Raw genomic sequence first — 16,661 nt, forward strand, 5'->3', positions numbered from 1 at the left:
TTCCTTGCAAACTCCATCATCAATGAATATAGATCCAACAATAAACTAAACTTCAACATGTTCTTTACCCTGGTATAGTCTAAAAGTCTGGTATATCCGTGAATCGATTTGTTGATGCACTTCATGCACAATTGGTGCTCGAAAAACTTTAAGAGGAGACTTCCTATTGGAATTGTTGGGAGATGGTAAACCATCAAGTCTAATAATATGTGCTCCAAAAGCCTGACCAATTCCATCAAATCCTTTGTTGGCGCAAGATTTATATTCATTAAGTTTCCCTTCATTATTTCACTCCCATTCTTTGACTTGTAAGCTGCATCTCTATCTCAAATAAGAGGATTGTAATCAACAACCACCAGGTTTTTCCCATTGGAGAAGTCGACTTCTCCCGTTTTGCTCTATTGAACGGGCAAGTGATTCAGATACTGCATCTGATGTTGAGCCATAGTCACAACTTAAGCCAAAGAGTCCATTTTAGGACCTAAGTTTCTTCGCTTTAAAATGCTCAAACTGCTTTTTGCCTACAAATCTTCTACTCAGAACTATTGACAACTCCTCCCAAGATGGATTCTTGGTCGTTTGGCTCCAGAACTTGAACGAGTGACTAGCGTTTCCCTCCATGTTGTTATGGGCTAAGAGAAAATCTTTTGTTTGAGAGATGTTTTGCACCTTAAAGAATCTCTTAGCTCGGGTTATCCGTCTAAAGAACCAATACCCACGAACATTGACAATTCCACCCTTTAAACCCAAGGGTGAATTGGTTCTTCCTCCTCTTTATTATAAACATTATTGTCCTTGTCCTCCTTATTAGAGTTGTTCTTTGGGATTGACTGTTCTTCCCTTTTCTCTTCTACATCCACCGAATTCACTCCATGTTTGGACCCCTTTTTGTTCTTCTCATAGTTTTTATCCTACAAAGACCACTCTTACCTTTTCTCTTCTACATTCATCAAATTCTCCCCTTCAGACCCGTTTTTGTTTTGCTTAATAACTTTAAGCAATTCTTTAAGTTCTTTGATATCGGGCAAGCTATCTTTCACAATATCCAAACCCGTCTTTACCTTTTTCTTTCCTTTCTTTGATGTCTTGAAGAAGCTCTTTAATCTCCTTTATGTCGCATAGGATATCTTTTGTAATAGACAATTCTGTCTTCATCTCTGCCATAACTCTTGCTTACTCTTCCTTGCTCACTGGCCAATCTTTCCAAAGAACTCACTCTACTTTAAATAGTTCCCCTTGTCTTCGGATGTGGCAGGTCGGATCAATTTGTTAGGATACTTTTGTAGAAATAGTTAGTATATCTAGGTAATCATTATGTGTAAGTTAGGAGGTTGAGCGATGACGAACCGGCGACTGGACGGCGGCGCGTGGACGACACGCGCCTGGCTGCAGCGGACGGAAATGATGCGCGTGGAGGCGTGTGGCGACGAGTTTGCCTTTGGCACTGGCAGGGTTGGCTGTCGCTCGGAGAGGCGGTCCAGATCCGGTGGTTTCTGGATGGCGGTGGCGGACAGTGGGAAATGTTGTTTGACAGTGTTGGGTAGTTCAAAAGGACAGTGGGTAGATATAAAAGGAGATGAACTGAGTTTGGACAGCTGTGGTGACTAATGGTGGTCAGCCGCAGACAGCGGTGACGAATATTTTGTGGGCTTAATCAAACCCCTCTACTGTTCCTGATACTTATATAGATGATAAAGGAGATACAAGGGAAGTTAAAACATTAAAGGCTACAACTAGGTGCTAAATGTTTAGGGTTTAGGGTTTAGATATACTAACTAAATAATGATTGCCTAGATATACTAACTATTTCTACAACTTTAACAAAAGATAAAAGAAAGAGACGTGGAAAAAGGAAACTCAAAGCACCAATGATTAAAACTGGTGTTCGTGCTATCTTATTGCTTAGAAAAAACAGAAAACACATAGAAAGGAGCTCTCTCCTTTCACACAAGCTAACACTCGTTTACAACTCCAAGTTCTTAAGAAAAACGTGTCCCTCCAAAGTTTGATTGGTCTAATTATATAGACCAACTCTCACTCCGAAAACACATATTCATTTGCCTCCTTTATTGTGCACCGCTTCCACCTCTGCATTTATTGTTCCACTGCACCACTTCCATCTCTTCATTTCTTTATTGTTCCACTGCACCACTTCCACCTCTTCATTTATTATTCCAGTGCACCCTTTAGTTTTCCTTGTATAATAATCTTTACATGCCTTCTCATTATTCCCATTCCTATCATAACCCCATCTAATTAGGAAAACAAATTGTGAAATAAGCAAATGTGATAAAAATCCTTAAAGATAATGAAAAATAGGGGAACTATTCCTAAAGGGCAATAATCTAAGATACTATAAAGTATGATAAGACATATTCATATAAACAATGACCCTGAACTTTACTGGTACAAGCCAAAAGATGGCTAATTATTTTCTCTAAATGAAATGTTCAACAAAAGAATTTTTCATAAAAATGTAAGAATTGTTATCAAACTTGATGCACAAAAGAGTAGCATAAATATTACACATTGCTGTGCACATTGGTTTCTTTCTTTCTGTCAAAACCAATAAATCCAGTTAACAGAAACTAGTCCGCATGCCTTAAGGAAAACTCAATACTTACCCTAAATGACCAAATGTCTAATTAAAGAAACAGTTGGAGAACAAGATGAGAACAAATGTGGAATCAATTCGATTTTGCACTGTCATATATTACATTAGTAGTTCCCTTCTATTAATAAAAAAGTTTCTCATGTTGATTTCAGAAATGTTCTTGTTGGGAAAAAAACCAAGTCCCACATCGATTACGTGGGGGAAATCGTCACCTATTAAGCTGATTGAGTTAATCCTAAATCTAGTTTGTGAGATGCTATGAGAATCTATTCTGGATCAATTGAAAGAGTCACTTGTTGTATTATCCATGTGCGGAGCCTAATAGTGCTGGATCTGAGTGGGTGTATTGGGAAAACCCCAAGTTAGTCATGAGTTGGGCCTAGGCCTAAATCTGCTTTCGTAAGAATTCTAAAGCATGTGGTGAGACGTGATTGAAACAGATGAGCAAAAGATCTATAATGTTTCATGTTTTTTTTTCTTTTCTTTTTATTGTTCCCAATCTGAGCATAAACACCCAACAGTATTTATTTCCAACTTTTGGCATAACCATGGATTCTCCAATTTGGTTCTCTATTTGCACGTGCCTTCTGAAAATTCAAGTTACCATTATTTAAGATTGGAAAGGTGTGAAAAAGATCTTGTACTTGAACACAGGTGCCTAGGTATTCTGCTTCAAAAGGTTAACGAAAGAGCTTATGTCCGTGATAAAATAGATTGGATGTACAAGCAGGCAAACATTGCAATTCCAACAAACAGACTTGGATTGGCAAAAGCAATGGGATTGGTAATTTAATCTTGTTATTTATTTTGATCTTGTTGGATTCATTTTCCTTTCCTATTGCTTCTTAAACATACTTTCTATTTATTAAGGTTGCTGCATCACACTTGGATACAGTGTTGGACAAGCTGAAGGACATTTTAGACAATGTTGGGCAAGGCATATTTCAGAGGTTTATGCCAGATTTGTAGGATTATTTTTTGTGTGGATTGATTGATCATGAAACCTTGCTTTTGCATAGAGTATTAAACATTATTTATACTTTGTTTATTGAACAGTAAGTTTTGCATAAGAACATGATATCAGTTTGGAGAGAGATAGATCTTTATCTCCTTCATTGAACATTAACATTTTCATCCTTGCAAGTGTTCATTAACTTACCCTCTGAATACTCTTTTTTTCCTTATTCTGTTCTCAAGATTCATTTAGTTTCAGACTTTGTCTTATGTATTTGTAGCTTTTATTTGTTGCAGGATCCTGTCATTATTTTCAGATAGTTTCAGAACGGAAGAGTCTGATGACATTCATGCTGCTTTGGCACTAATGTATGGATATGCTGCAAAGTATGCTCCATCAACAGTTATTGAAGCCAGAATAAATGCCCTTGTTGTAGGTCATCTTTTTTCTCTGCATATATCTTTGTTGTCTTGCTCTATTTCTGATGAGATACTTAAGGAATAATCAATGTTTCAATTAGAACCATTATGAGTTCTGTTTAAATGCAGTTTTAATTAGGTATTGTTGAAACAGAAAAATGATGTTAGAGATGTGGAACTGTGTGCCTAACGTATTCGACCAAGTCCATTTTATATAAGTTGATTACAATTATTGAGAATAAAGAAGATAGGGATTGAGATTAATCTCCCTTGTGTATAAACCACACATAGGGTAATCTATTTATAATAGAGAGAGGTACAAGTAAAAAGAGTAACTGAAAATAAAAAGATTAAATAGAAGATATTGTTTGATATTGTGGTTATCAATATCTAATAATATCTTAATAATATCAAACTATATCTAACACTCCCCCTCAAGCTGGAGCATACAAATCGTATGTGCCAAGCTTGTTACAAATATAATCAATTCTAGGCCCCCGTAAAGACTTCGTAAAAATATCTGTTAACTGATCACTTGAGTTAACAAACTCAGTCTTGATGTCTCCAGACATAACCTTTTCCCGAACGAAATGACAATCAATCTCAATGTGTTTAGTCCTCTCATGAAAGACAGGATTAGAGCTAATATGAAGGGCAGCCTGATTGTCACACACAAGTGTCATTTGAGTAATATCTCCAAATTGTAACTCTTGAAGCAATTGCTTGAGCCAAACAAGTTCACAGGCAGCTAAGGCCATAGCTCTATATTCTGCTTCTGCACTAGATCTTGCTACAACACTCTGTTTCTTACTTTTCCACGAGATCAAGTTACCACCAATGGAGACACAATACCCAGATGTAGATCTTCTATCAGAAGGAGATCCTGTCCAGTCAGCATCTGAATAGCAAACAACTCTTGTATGGTTATTAGAACCATATAACAATCCTTTTCCAGGAGATTTTTTAATATACTTCAAGATGCGAATGACTGCATTCCAATGATCTTCACATGGAGAATTAAGAAATTGGCTTACCACATTGACTGCAAAGGAAATGTCAGGACGAGTAACGGTAAGATAATTCAATTTCCCAACCAATCGTCTATACTGCTCAGGATCAGATATAGGCTCCCCCTGATTTGGTAGAAGTTTAGTATTGGGATCCATGGGTGTATCAACAGACTTTGAACTCATCAACCCAGTTTCCTCCAGAATATCCATGGCCTACTTTCTTTGAGATATAACAATACCATCATTGGACTGTGCCACCTCAATACCCAAGAAATATCTGAGTTTGCCAAGATCTTTGGTCTGAAAATGGTGACAGATATGTTGTTTCAACTGAGAGATGCCATGGTTGTTACTCTCTGTAAGAACGATGTCATCAACATATACTATCAAGTAAACACATCCAGCACTCGAGTGTTGATAAAAAATAGAATGATCTGTTTCACACCGAGTCATACCAAATTGTTGAACAACATTGCTAAACTTTCCAAACCAGGCCCTAGGAGATTGTTTTAGGCCATATAGTGATTTGCGAAGACGACATACCATCCCAGAAGACTCCCCTGAGCAACAAATCCAGGAGGTTGCTCCATATAGATTTCCTCTTGCAAATCACCATTGAGGAAAACATTTTTAACATCCAGTTGATAAAGAGGCCATTGTTTAAGAGCAACCATGGCGATAAATAAACGAACAGAAGCCATCTTTGCCACGGGGGAAAAAGTATCTCCATAATCCAACCAAAAAATTTGAGTATAACCTTTGGCTACAAGACGAGCTTTGAGGCGATCAATAGTACCATCAGGTCCAACTTTGATAGCAAACACCCACCTGCAACCAACAACAGATTTCCCAGACGGCAACGGGACCAGTTCCCAAGTTCCACTATTATGAAGAGCACTTCACTCATCTGCCATGGCCTGACGCTAACCAGGATGGGCTAAAGCGTCACGAACAGTTTTTGGAATGGTTACAGAAGAAAGAGAGGAAAGACATGTATAAAAAGGTAATGACTAGCGATGATAACTCAAAGCAATATAATGGGGAGAGGGATTACGGGTAGAACGCATACCTTTTCGGAGGGCAATGGGAAGGTCAGACTCAGGTGTCAGAGCCGGAGGAGACAGAGTAGTTGGCACTGGAGTGGAGTCACATGGTGGTGGTTGTGATCGATTACGGCGACTATAAACCTGAAGAGGTGGTAGAGGAGCAGGTGACTGTGGAGCAGGAACAGAGGGTGAAGAAGACACAGTAAGAGGGTCACAAACAATAGGAACATTAAAGGTATTAGAAGAGTTGTCAGGATTGGATGGAGTCAGAGGTGAAGATTGACTCTTAAAATAAAGGGAGAACTCATTAAAGGTGACATCTGCAGACACAAAATAACGGTTAAGAAAAGGAGAAAAACATTTGTATCCTCTTTGTGATCTTGTAAACCCTAAGAAAACACACTTATGTGATCTAGGAGAAAGGTTGTCAAGACCAGGACTAAAATTATGAACAAAACATGTAGACCCGAAAACTCTTAAAGGTAAGGGATGAAGAGGTTCATGAGGGAATAAAATGGAGTGAGGTATGTTATTCTTTAAAACCGAAGAAGGCATACGATTAATGAGATAACAGGCAGTAAGAATGACATCACCCCAGAAATGTTCAGGGACCTTGCCATGAATTAAAAGAGTGCGAGTGGTTTCCATAAGATGTCTATTTTTACGTTCAGCTACACCATTTTGTTGAGGGGTATAGGCACAAGAAGTTTGATGCAGAATGCCGTGAGAAGCCATAAATTGTTTGAAAGAATGAGAAAGATATTCACGGCCATTATCACTACGCAAAACTCTAATAGAAACACCGAACTGAGTTTTAATTTCATTAAAAAAAGATTGAAAGATATGAAATAATTTCGAACGATGTTTCATTAGAAATAACCAAGTGCATCTAGAGTAATCATCAATGAAAGTAACAAAGTATTGAAAACCTAAAGTAGACTTAACACGGCTAGGACCCCAAATGTCAGAGTGAACCAAGGCAAAAAGGGACGAAGCATCACGTGTGACACTACGAGGAAAAGAAGTACGAGTATGCTTGCCTAATTGACACGACTCACAATCCAAACGAGACAACTTGGACAAGGCAGGGACAAGCTGTTGTAACTTGGCAAGGCTTGGATGACCAAACTGAGCATGAATAAGAGAGGGAGACTCCATAACTGCACCAATGTGTGTAGAGGGACGGAGATGATAAAGACCATGAGACTCATATCCTGTGCCAATCACCTGTTTCGAACTCCGATCCTGTAAACCATGGTAGTTGAATCGTGAATCGTATCGTGTATCGGAGAGCTTAAATTTTGAATCGTGAATCGTATCGTATCGTGAATCGTACGATTCATAAACATTAAAAAAATGTAACATATACTTAAGTATATAAGATATATAAATATGCAAAGAGACAATTAATAACAAAACAACCTCATAGTCAATTTCAGCAATGTATATATACCACATAGATTCACAATTTCAGCAACACAGCCTTCAAAAAACATTGTGGTTGCTGCCTAAGATTTCTTTAACTATGGCTACTAAACAAGTATTGCATTATAGCCATCCAAAAAATAAGTATTGTTGTTGCTTGGATCCTAAAGAACCTCAAAAAAACATTCTAGTCTAAATCATTCATATTTCATCATCATTATCTCCAAGATCTACATCACTTAAGTCATCTTCATCTTCTAGTGAAAGTTCTTCCCCTTCATTAATGTCTTGAAATTTCTCCTCATCTCCTACTATGGATTTTCCTTTTTTATTGGTCTTGGCATTTAAGTTTCTTGGCCCTATATTAGCAAAAGAAAAAGAAATAAAGTTTAGTTCTAGTTTGTTGACTTTCAAATTTCAACTTGTGAATAGAAATAATTACCTCTCTTCCTTTTTTTATTTGGAGCTCCCTCTTCATCATCAAAGCACTCATGTATATCCATCCATGACGAATCAATAGGCAAACAAGGATTTTCTTTTTCTGTAATCCATTCATCATCTGATTCAATATCTGACAAACATATGGGATCATAAGTTTCCCCCTTCTCTTCTCTACTCTTTTGTCTCAACTCAAGTTGGAGATTGTACTTGACATAGACAAGAGCATTTAGTCTTTGTTATTCCAATCTATTTCTTCTCTTAGTATGAACTTGGTCAAAGGTGCTCCAATTCCTTTCACACCCTGTTGCACTACATGTGAGACTCAAAATTTTCATGACTATCTTTTGTAACTCTTTACCTTCTCCTCCATAACTCTCCCACCAAAGAGCTATCAAAATAAAGAAGTATTGAATTATAATTTAATGTAATTAAAAATTATAAATCATATAAAAGTGGTAATGAGAGTAATTTCATTACCAGGTTGTTTCTTGTTTCTAGTAGCTATTGCCATGTGCATTCCAAAAAGCCCCTTAGCTCCCTTGAACTTTTCAAGTTGTTGATCAATTGTAACTCTTGTGCTAACATCCAAAACCATTTTTTCAAATGTTTCATATAAACCAATCAAGACATCCCTATCCGGATTGAAATTTTTGTCATAGTGATATCTAACACAAGAAAAATAAATTGATGACATGAGAAGAACGAAAATAGAGGTACTTGGTAGGAAAAATTTAGGTGAAATATGCATTACCTAGGATTGAGATAATAGGCTGCTGCATGGAGAGGCCTATGTAGTTGCAAATTCCACCTAGTGTCAATAATCTTCCACACTTTTTTATACCTTGTTTCTATCTTTTGGAAATTTTCAGCAATTTGCTCCTTTGCTCTATCCATTGCTTCATAAATGTATGGTATTGCTGGTTTTGCATCACCATCTACAAGCCTCAACACTTTTACAAGTGGAATCACACATTTTAAGCAATAGGTGATTGATCTCCAAAATCTACCATCACTCAACACCAAATTCATAACTTGCTTACCCTCACTTTTATTAGCATGTGGACTAGTAGCCCATTCCTCTGAAGCAAACATTGATCTAAGAGCATTCTTTTGTTGCTTAATACAATTTAATGTGAGAAAAGAAGTAGCAAATCGTGTGACAACGGGTCTTGCTAATTCTCTTCCATTAGAGTAGCTTCTATACAAATTAAGAACCCATGTATGCCTATATATGTACGTGGTGATTTTCTTTGCATTGCTAATAGTATTGTAAAAGACTGGAAGCTCTCCAATATCTTCAAGAACCAAATCAAGGCAATGTGCTGCACATGGGGACCAAAATAATTTGGTTCTTTTTTCCATTAACATTCTTCCCGCTGCCACAAGGTTAGAAGCTCCATCAGTAACTACTTGGACAACATGGTCCTCTCCAATTTCCTCCACCATGCTGTCCAACAACTCAAACATTTTCTTCCCATCTTTAATGACATCACTAGTATCAATAGATTTCAAAAAAACAGTCCCACTTGGACTGTTAACAAGAAAATTAGTCAATGATCTTCCTTTACCATCCGTCCATCCATCGCACATCAATGTACATCCCCATTTTTCCCAATCAGTTTTATACTTTTCTAGACCTTGTTTGACATTATCCACAACTTTTTTTAGATATGAAACCCTTACCTCATGATAAGAAGGAGGTTTTAATCCTTTGCCATATTCTCCAACAGCCTTCAACATTTGTATAAAAAGAGGGCTCCTTACAAGGTTAAATGGCAATGCATTGCCATAAATACAGCTGCAAATTTTTCTGATTACATCTTCTCTATTTTTATATGTTGCATTGATTGTCATTTGTTGAAGATCATTTTTTCCCTTTGTCACCTCTCTTGATAAGTCTCCTCCACAATCAAAGCTGCCATCCTCTGTCTTTTTTTCTTTACCTTTTAGCATCTTCACAAATATTTCTTTCACATCATCAGGGACACTACAACATGGAATAACATCTTTTTTTGTTCCAGCAAGGTGTTGTTTCATTCTTGCTATACCACCCCAACAAGTGTGAGAACAAAACTTGCATTTAACCTGTAGCCTATTTGGTGGAACACTGTCACAGTAATTCCAAGTAATGTCGACCTCCCTTTTCGACTTACTCATGTTTGAAGTTCAGCAGCTGCACAGATGAAAAATTCCCTACCCAGAAATGTGAAAACAACCTCCCTGCCCAGAACCCCGCACCACCACAGAACCACTGCGCAACCACCACAAAAGCACCGCACACACAAACAGAAGATGAACAGAGTAGTTCGCGACAAAAAAATGCAACCACCGAGTGACCACCGCGCGACCACCAGAAACACCGCGCGACCACCACAGAACCACTGCGCGACCACCACACACACGAACAGAAGACGAAAAGAGGCGTTCGCGAGACGAAACGCAACCACCACCGCGCGACCACCACAGATCCACCGCACACACGAACAGAAGACGAAAAGATGCGTTCGCGAGACGAAACGCAACCACCACCGCACGACCACCGTGCGACCACCGTGCGACCACTGTGCGACCACCGTGCGACCACCACGCGACCACCACAGCACCACCTCGTCACCACCATAGTACAAGCAAAGGTCGAAAGTCGAGGTCGAGAACGAGAGTCGAGAGGTCGAGTTCGTTAATGTTAATATGTTTGGAAGAGAGAGAGTTTCAATGTGAATAAAATAAAGGGGGGAAAATTTAGGGTTTTAAATTGGGGGTAAATTGGCAGGGGAAAAAATTTAGGGTTTTAATTTGGGGGTAATTTTGTATCGCGAATCGAATCATGATTCTTACGATTCGCACTTGTATCGTACGATACGTTTACGATTCGGGAGTAAAAACGATACATCGAACGATTCGTATCGTGGAGGGGGTGTATCGTATCGTATCGTACGATTCGTATCGTGAATCGTACGATACTTACTACAATGCTGTAAACAGACAGAATTGTTGGTAAAAGAAAACAACACAATCAAGAGAACGAGTTAGGCGACTGATGGACAACAGGTTAAAAGGAGACCCAGGGACATAAAGAACATTATCAATGGTTAAAGAAGGAAAAAGTTTAACAGTGCCAACACCATGAGATGAGACTCTAGAACCATCAGCCAATGTAACAGAGGGTAAAGGATTAGTAGAGGATAAAGAAGAGAACAAAGATTTGTTACCAGTAATATGATCAGTGGCTCCTGAATCAAAAACCCAAGGACCAGGAGAAGAAGATTGAGTCAGACCAACAAAAGATGTACCTGTGTGAGCAACAGATGCAGTGGAACTAGAAAACTGTTGATCCTTATACCATTTGAGAAATTTGTTGTACATAACAAGTATATCGGATGAAACAGAAGAGAGTTCAGAACTGAAAGAAGCAGCGGAAGACACCATAGAGGAACTGGAAGACACGCGGCTTCGAATGGCACGTGAGGGATGATCAAAACTGTATGGTCGTCGGTCGGAACTAATACTCTGGCGACGACAACGGTGGTGGCGACTTCGGCAGTGGCTCTGGCGGCGGCTCCGGCGACTACTCCGGCGACGACTCCGGCGGCGGCGCCGGTGGCTCCGGTGGCAGCAGCGGCGGTGGCGGCAGAGGCGGAGGCAGCGATAGCGGAAAAAAAAAAAAACCTTAAGCTCTAGATACCATATTGAGAATAAAGAAGATAGGGATTGAGATTAATCTCCCTTGTGTATAAACCACACATAGGGTAATCTATTTATAATAGAGAGAGGTACAAGTAAAAAGAGTAACTGAAAATAAAAAGATTAAATAGAAGATATTGTTTGATATTGTGGTTATCAATATCTAACAATATCTTAATAATATCAAACTATATCTAACAACAATAAATACAAATAAATATATAGATTTTTTTCCTATATACATGATATGATAAGCCTATTGATGAGATTCTAATGAAATTTGGTCGATATCCCTACAATTACAAATACCCTAATTAAATAAGGAAACAAATCACAAATATAAAAGAATAAATCCTGAGAGAATGTAGGATATTCCCAAATATGTTAAAATGGTACCATTATAAATATCTCTTATTTCTAGCACCCCCAAGTTGAAGTGTGGTAGCTTTAAGTAGTTGGAAAAGCAATCCAGAGATATTGGTGAATCTAGATAGAATAGCTAGAATTATAGCTTAGCCCAATAGCTAAAATGACCATTAGTCTGAGCAAAGATTCATAGCAAACAAGGCAAAGTTCATCCATCTCAAAGGTGTACGTTTGAAAGCTGCAAATCAATAGAGTTGTCAGCATAGTGAATGTCGGTTAAAAAGAAATTCACTATTAATATGATTCAAGCAGAAAAAGTTTCACTACCAAAATGATCTCAGATATTTATGTTCTTATCAGGATTGAATCCTGAATATGATCCTGTTAGGGACAAATTCTTGGGAGGGAAATACTTCCTTCTCTTTCTGAAGTCTTCTTCATTGTCTAAGGTAAGGAGGTTCGTCGAATGGTCATGATGAATGAGCCCTCCACTCTCCACCGAAGGAGTTGCCATGTTCTCTTGAAAGACTTCCAAACTTGGGATTTCAAATCTTGCAAATATTAAACTTAGCTTTAAAGGTAAGGAAGGGCATTGGTGCTCTCATTATAAGAAATTTGGTCACACCAAGGACACTTGCTTCAAGTTACATGGAAAGAAGTAAGCTCTCAATTGTTTAGCAAAACTAAATGGACAAACCTCGAGGAAAACTTATCAGGCATCTTCAGATTTCGCCTGGCTAGACACCTTCTTCCTCTTCAACTTAGTAAGGAAGGCTTGCGCTACATGTTGAGATTGAACGTCTAATGTCTCTAATACTTTTTGTGAGAACTCTTAGCTTCTAGACTCTGGTGCAACAAACCATATGACCCTTCATTCATCTCTTTCAACATCATGTGTTTCTCTGTTTGATAACTACATTACTGTTGCCAATGGGACCAGTATCCCAATAAATGGACGTGGAAATGTTTCTCTTTTGCCATCCCTTAGTCTTAAAGATGTCCTTTATGTTTCAAAACTATCTAATAACATTATTCCCGTTCAAAAGCAAACTCATGACCTAAACTGTTCTGTAACCTTCTTTTCCACTCATTGTGCTTTTCAGGATCTTACCTCAGGGACAATTGGAGTTGTTAAGGAACAACGCGACAACTTTTACACTAAGAATAGTATCGGTAGGCAAACAACTACCTTTTGTCTCTAGTCTTGCACTACTTTTGAGTCCTCTCAAATTTGGCTTTTCCACTGTTGTCTAGGATAGTAGCAGATCCTCAACAAACATTTTAAGGGTGCCAAAATCTTTATATAGATGTATACAAATTTATGGAGTTGCCAAATATGTAATATATATTAAAGTTTTAAAAAATATTTTAAATTATATATTAATTTGTATATATAAGAAAACCTTTAGGGTGGCCTTGCCTCCATTTAGCTCAACCTTTAGTCTAGGGCATCCATCCTTTTTTATTTTAATGTCTATGTTCCTTTCCTTGTTTATCAAAGAGTCTGTTGAGTCATTTAATTGTGATGTATGTCAAATTGTAAAGCGTCATCAGGCCACATATCCTTCTAGTAATAAAAAGAGTGTTCATCCTTTTGATTTGGTTCATTATGATATTTGTGGGCCTGTATCAAACTCTAGTATATCTAGTGCTAAATGGTTTGTCACTTTTATTGGTGATTGTACCTGAGTAACATGGATTTCCCTCATGAAAGAAAAATCTGAATGTTAGATTCTTCGGTATCATAAAAACACAATTTGGAAAGTCAATTAAGCGTTTGTGTGCTTATAATGGAATGGAAAAAGTTGGCATCTCCCCTATTATATATGACAAGTTCCTTATTTCTATAATTGTAACAGTTTCATCTCAGTGTAAATGTTTCCTTCTATCTGAATCCATCTTTTGAACTGGATATGGAGTATTCTTTTCAGATTTAGCTTATGGAACTCGATTGTAGAGAGCTTTCATCCAGATTCTGAATGGTTGTAATGATTGTAGATCAATCTTCGATCTGTTCTTTTGCATTTAGCATTTGTACCTTGTCATCAAATTGGTTTCATTCTTTCAAAACAAACGACAAATCTATATGGCTACCAAAGCTTTATAAGAACTGCACACTAGATGCTTCACTAAGCTTTTATTGCCACATCTCTGTTGGTTGCCCTTTTTGAGGCATTAGCAATCAATTTTGGATGGTGGCAATTAATGTGGGTTTGGGTGACTTAAGATACCTTTCCATTCCAACAGAGGGACACCATGTAGAGATGGATCTGAGATGATAATTTTTTTCTCAGAATCATCTGCTACAGTTTTGCAATATATTATAAAAGAAATTCTTCAGTTGTTTTCGTTGCTTTTAATTTTTTAATTTTCAGAGGGCACAGAAACTGGAGCCAAACATATAAAAGCTGTGTTTTCTATTGTTTTAACAAATAAATGCAACCATTTTTAATATTTACATAATGAAAACATTTTTCTAAACAGTTTCATCAATTTTCCTTTTGAAAACCATTGAAAGTTATCGAGCCAGTCTTAATAGAAAAGGAAATAAACATAAGGGGACTGTCGTGTGACAGTGTTGAAACAGAGAGTTGGAGAAGGGAGGGAATTGAAATTAGGAGTGGCCATAGGATCATAAAATTGCTCAATAAATATAGGGGGACTGTCGTGGTGTGACTGTTGAAACGGAGAGAGTTATGTGACTGAATCAGTGAATCAAAATTACAAAACAAAACAACAGAAAAAGTACAGCATCAGCATTTATATTTGTGCTGTGCAAATACATAGAATAACTTCCTATAACAGCAGTTTGAGGAAGTTAGAGACAGTTCCAGACCACAGTAACTTCCTGAAATTAAAAAATACTGAAAAGCAAAGACAATAAAACACAGAATTACAAGATAAACTAGTGTACTAAACTTAGAGAAATAAATAAAATACAATAACACTAATAAGTCTGTATCAGAACCTAGTTTTTTTGAAAAAAAGATTGTGTCCTGGTTTACTCTTCTGTTCAAATTATGCATGAAAGAACAAAATAGTAAAAGAAGTGTAGGTTGAGTGTCTCCTTTCCTTTAAGTGTGTTCTTTTGCTTATTTGCATATGTTTGTAATCAGGGAAAGTTGATTAGATTGTTTCATTTATTTGTGGGCAGGGCACCAATGTGCTCTCGCGACTTCTTCATGTGCGTCATCCCAAAGCAAAGCAAGCGGTCATCACAGCAATTGATTTACTAGGTTTATAGTTATCTTTTCAGAGTTTTATTATTTTTCATTCTTATTATTATCCCTTTCATTTTTTAACTGCTGATATTGTTGTCAGCAACACTTATCTTCTATTTTTATCTTCTCACTTGACTGGTAATTTATGCAAAAAAGGGGATCGCTACAAAACCTACTTTAGAAAGTGAACATCTGTGAAAGTTGTGGTTATTTTGCCCCATATACAATAGTTGTAGAAATCATGCTATTCATGATTTGTTTATGTTTAATGAATAATTTTTACCACAGACTTTGTTTGATTAATTGTGAACTTGATTTATTGCAGGTAATGCTGTTATTAATGCTGCTGAAAGTGGCTCACCATTTCCACTGAAAAGAAGGGACCAACTGCTTGATTATATTTTAACTTTAATGGGTCGGGATGATGAAGATGGTTTTGCTGATTACAATGACCTATTGCGTACTCAGGTATATAAAATTGAGTTATGCCTAAGATGAAGACAGTCATTTAAAGCTGAAACTATTTTAGTTTACTAATATGATTTTTTATATTTAGGCCCTTGCTATAAGTGCCTGCACCACGTTGGTCTCTGTGGAACCAAAGCTAACAGTTGAAACTAGGAACCATGTAATGAAGGTATGTGGGTTGCATTTGATTTATTTTTAATTGTACCTTTTAATCATCCAAGTTTCCTGATGAATTTGACAGGCCACATTGGGGTTCTTTGCTATACCAAATGATCCGGTTGATGTTGTCAATCCCCTTATAGACAACTTGATTACCCTTTTATGTGCAATTCTTCTCTCTGGGTAATTTAAGTTAAAATCTTATTATTTATTCTGCTAAGTTTCTAGTTTGTTATGTTACCTGTTCTTTTGAACATTGTTCAACTTTGTTGTTTTCTTTAGAACTGTGTGTCAACTGTGCATCATTGTATTTTTATTGTTCATTTCAAAAAACTTGATTTATAAAAAAAATTGTTTCTCTTTTGTTAGACCTGTTTTTAATTCCATCCTGGGCTCAATTCTATTTTGTTGGGTTGGTTCCACATCTTGTGCACTACAAAAAATAACATCATTTTTCGTCTCTCTTTGTGCTCCTTCTAAACACACCTGCCAGTCAGCTTTTGTCATTAAAGTTTTTTGTCATTTTTATTTGGTCACCCTGTGCATGTAGAGTTTCTTTTTCTTACTAGTGCTAATAAGTAAAAATTTATTATATAGTGGAGAAGATGGAAGAAGTCGAGCAGAGCTGCTAATGCTTATCTTGAGGCAAATTGATCAATTTGTATGTTCGCCCATTGAGTATCAGAGGAAACGAGGCTGCCTTGCTGTACATGAGATGCTTCTAAAGTTTCGGATGATTTGTGTTAGTGGGTATTGTGCACTGGGCTGCCATGGGAGTTGTGCACATAACAAGCAAATCGACCGGACTCTGTTTAGGAATTTTTCAAAGCTGCCATGTAAATATGTTGTTCGATTA

General features: G+C 37.3%; 1 protein-coding gene and 1 pseudogene across 9 annotated transcripts in view; one reads left to right on the top strand and one right to left on the bottom strand.

The window, feature by feature from the left end:
* Positions 1 to 16,661, top strand: part of LOC114163799 (ARM repeat superfamily protein) — a 61,756-nt gene that overhangs the window by 21,047 nt on the left and 24,048 nt on the right. For 6 of the 8 annotated variants that reach the window (XR_014995070.1, XM_085673335.1, XM_085673327.1 and 3 more), the window contains 8 exons: positions 3,269 to 3,398; positions 3,485 to 3,579; positions 3,866 to 4,001; positions 15,112 to 15,193; positions 15,504 to 15,646; positions 15,735 to 15,815; positions 15,888 to 15,988; positions 16,403 to 16,641. Coding sequence is in view for 7 of the 8 variants with exons in the window: in XM_085673335.1 (XP_085529461.1) it covers positions 3,269 to 3,398; positions 3,485 to 3,579; positions 3,866 to 4,001; positions 15,112 to 15,193; positions 15,504 to 15,646; positions 15,735 to 15,815; positions 15,888 to 15,988; positions 16,403 to 16,641 (1,007 nt within the window). In the remaining variant the exon portion in view is untranslated. The remainder of the gene's footprint in view (positions 1 to 3,268; positions 3,399 to 3,484; positions 3,580 to 3,865; positions 4,002 to 15,111; positions 15,194 to 15,503; positions 15,647 to 15,734; positions 15,816 to 15,887; positions 15,989 to 16,402; positions 16,642 to 16,661) is intronic. The other 2 variants (XM_085673340.1, XM_085673328.1) reach the window with 1 other exon arrangement.
* LOC114163106 (uncharacterized) lies at positions 7,455 to 10,203 on the bottom strand (annotated as a pseudogene). The gene is made up of 4 exons (XR_014995071.1): positions 8,662 to 10,203; positions 8,388 to 8,575; positions 7,912 to 8,298; positions 7,455 to 7,828 (listed from the first exon to the last, which is right to left on the bottom strand). The product of XR_014995071.1 is annotated as an uncharacterized LOC114163106 (transcript).

The sequence above is a fragment of the Vigna unguiculata genome, chromosome 1 (genome assembly GCF_037176805.1).
Source record: "Vigna unguiculata cultivar grain cowpea cultivar isolate G323 ecotype 2 chromosome 1, ASM3717680v1, whole genome shotgun sequence".
Taxonomy (NCBI): domain Eukaryota; kingdom Viridiplantae; phylum Streptophyta; class Magnoliopsida; order Fabales; family Fabaceae; genus Vigna; species Vigna unguiculata.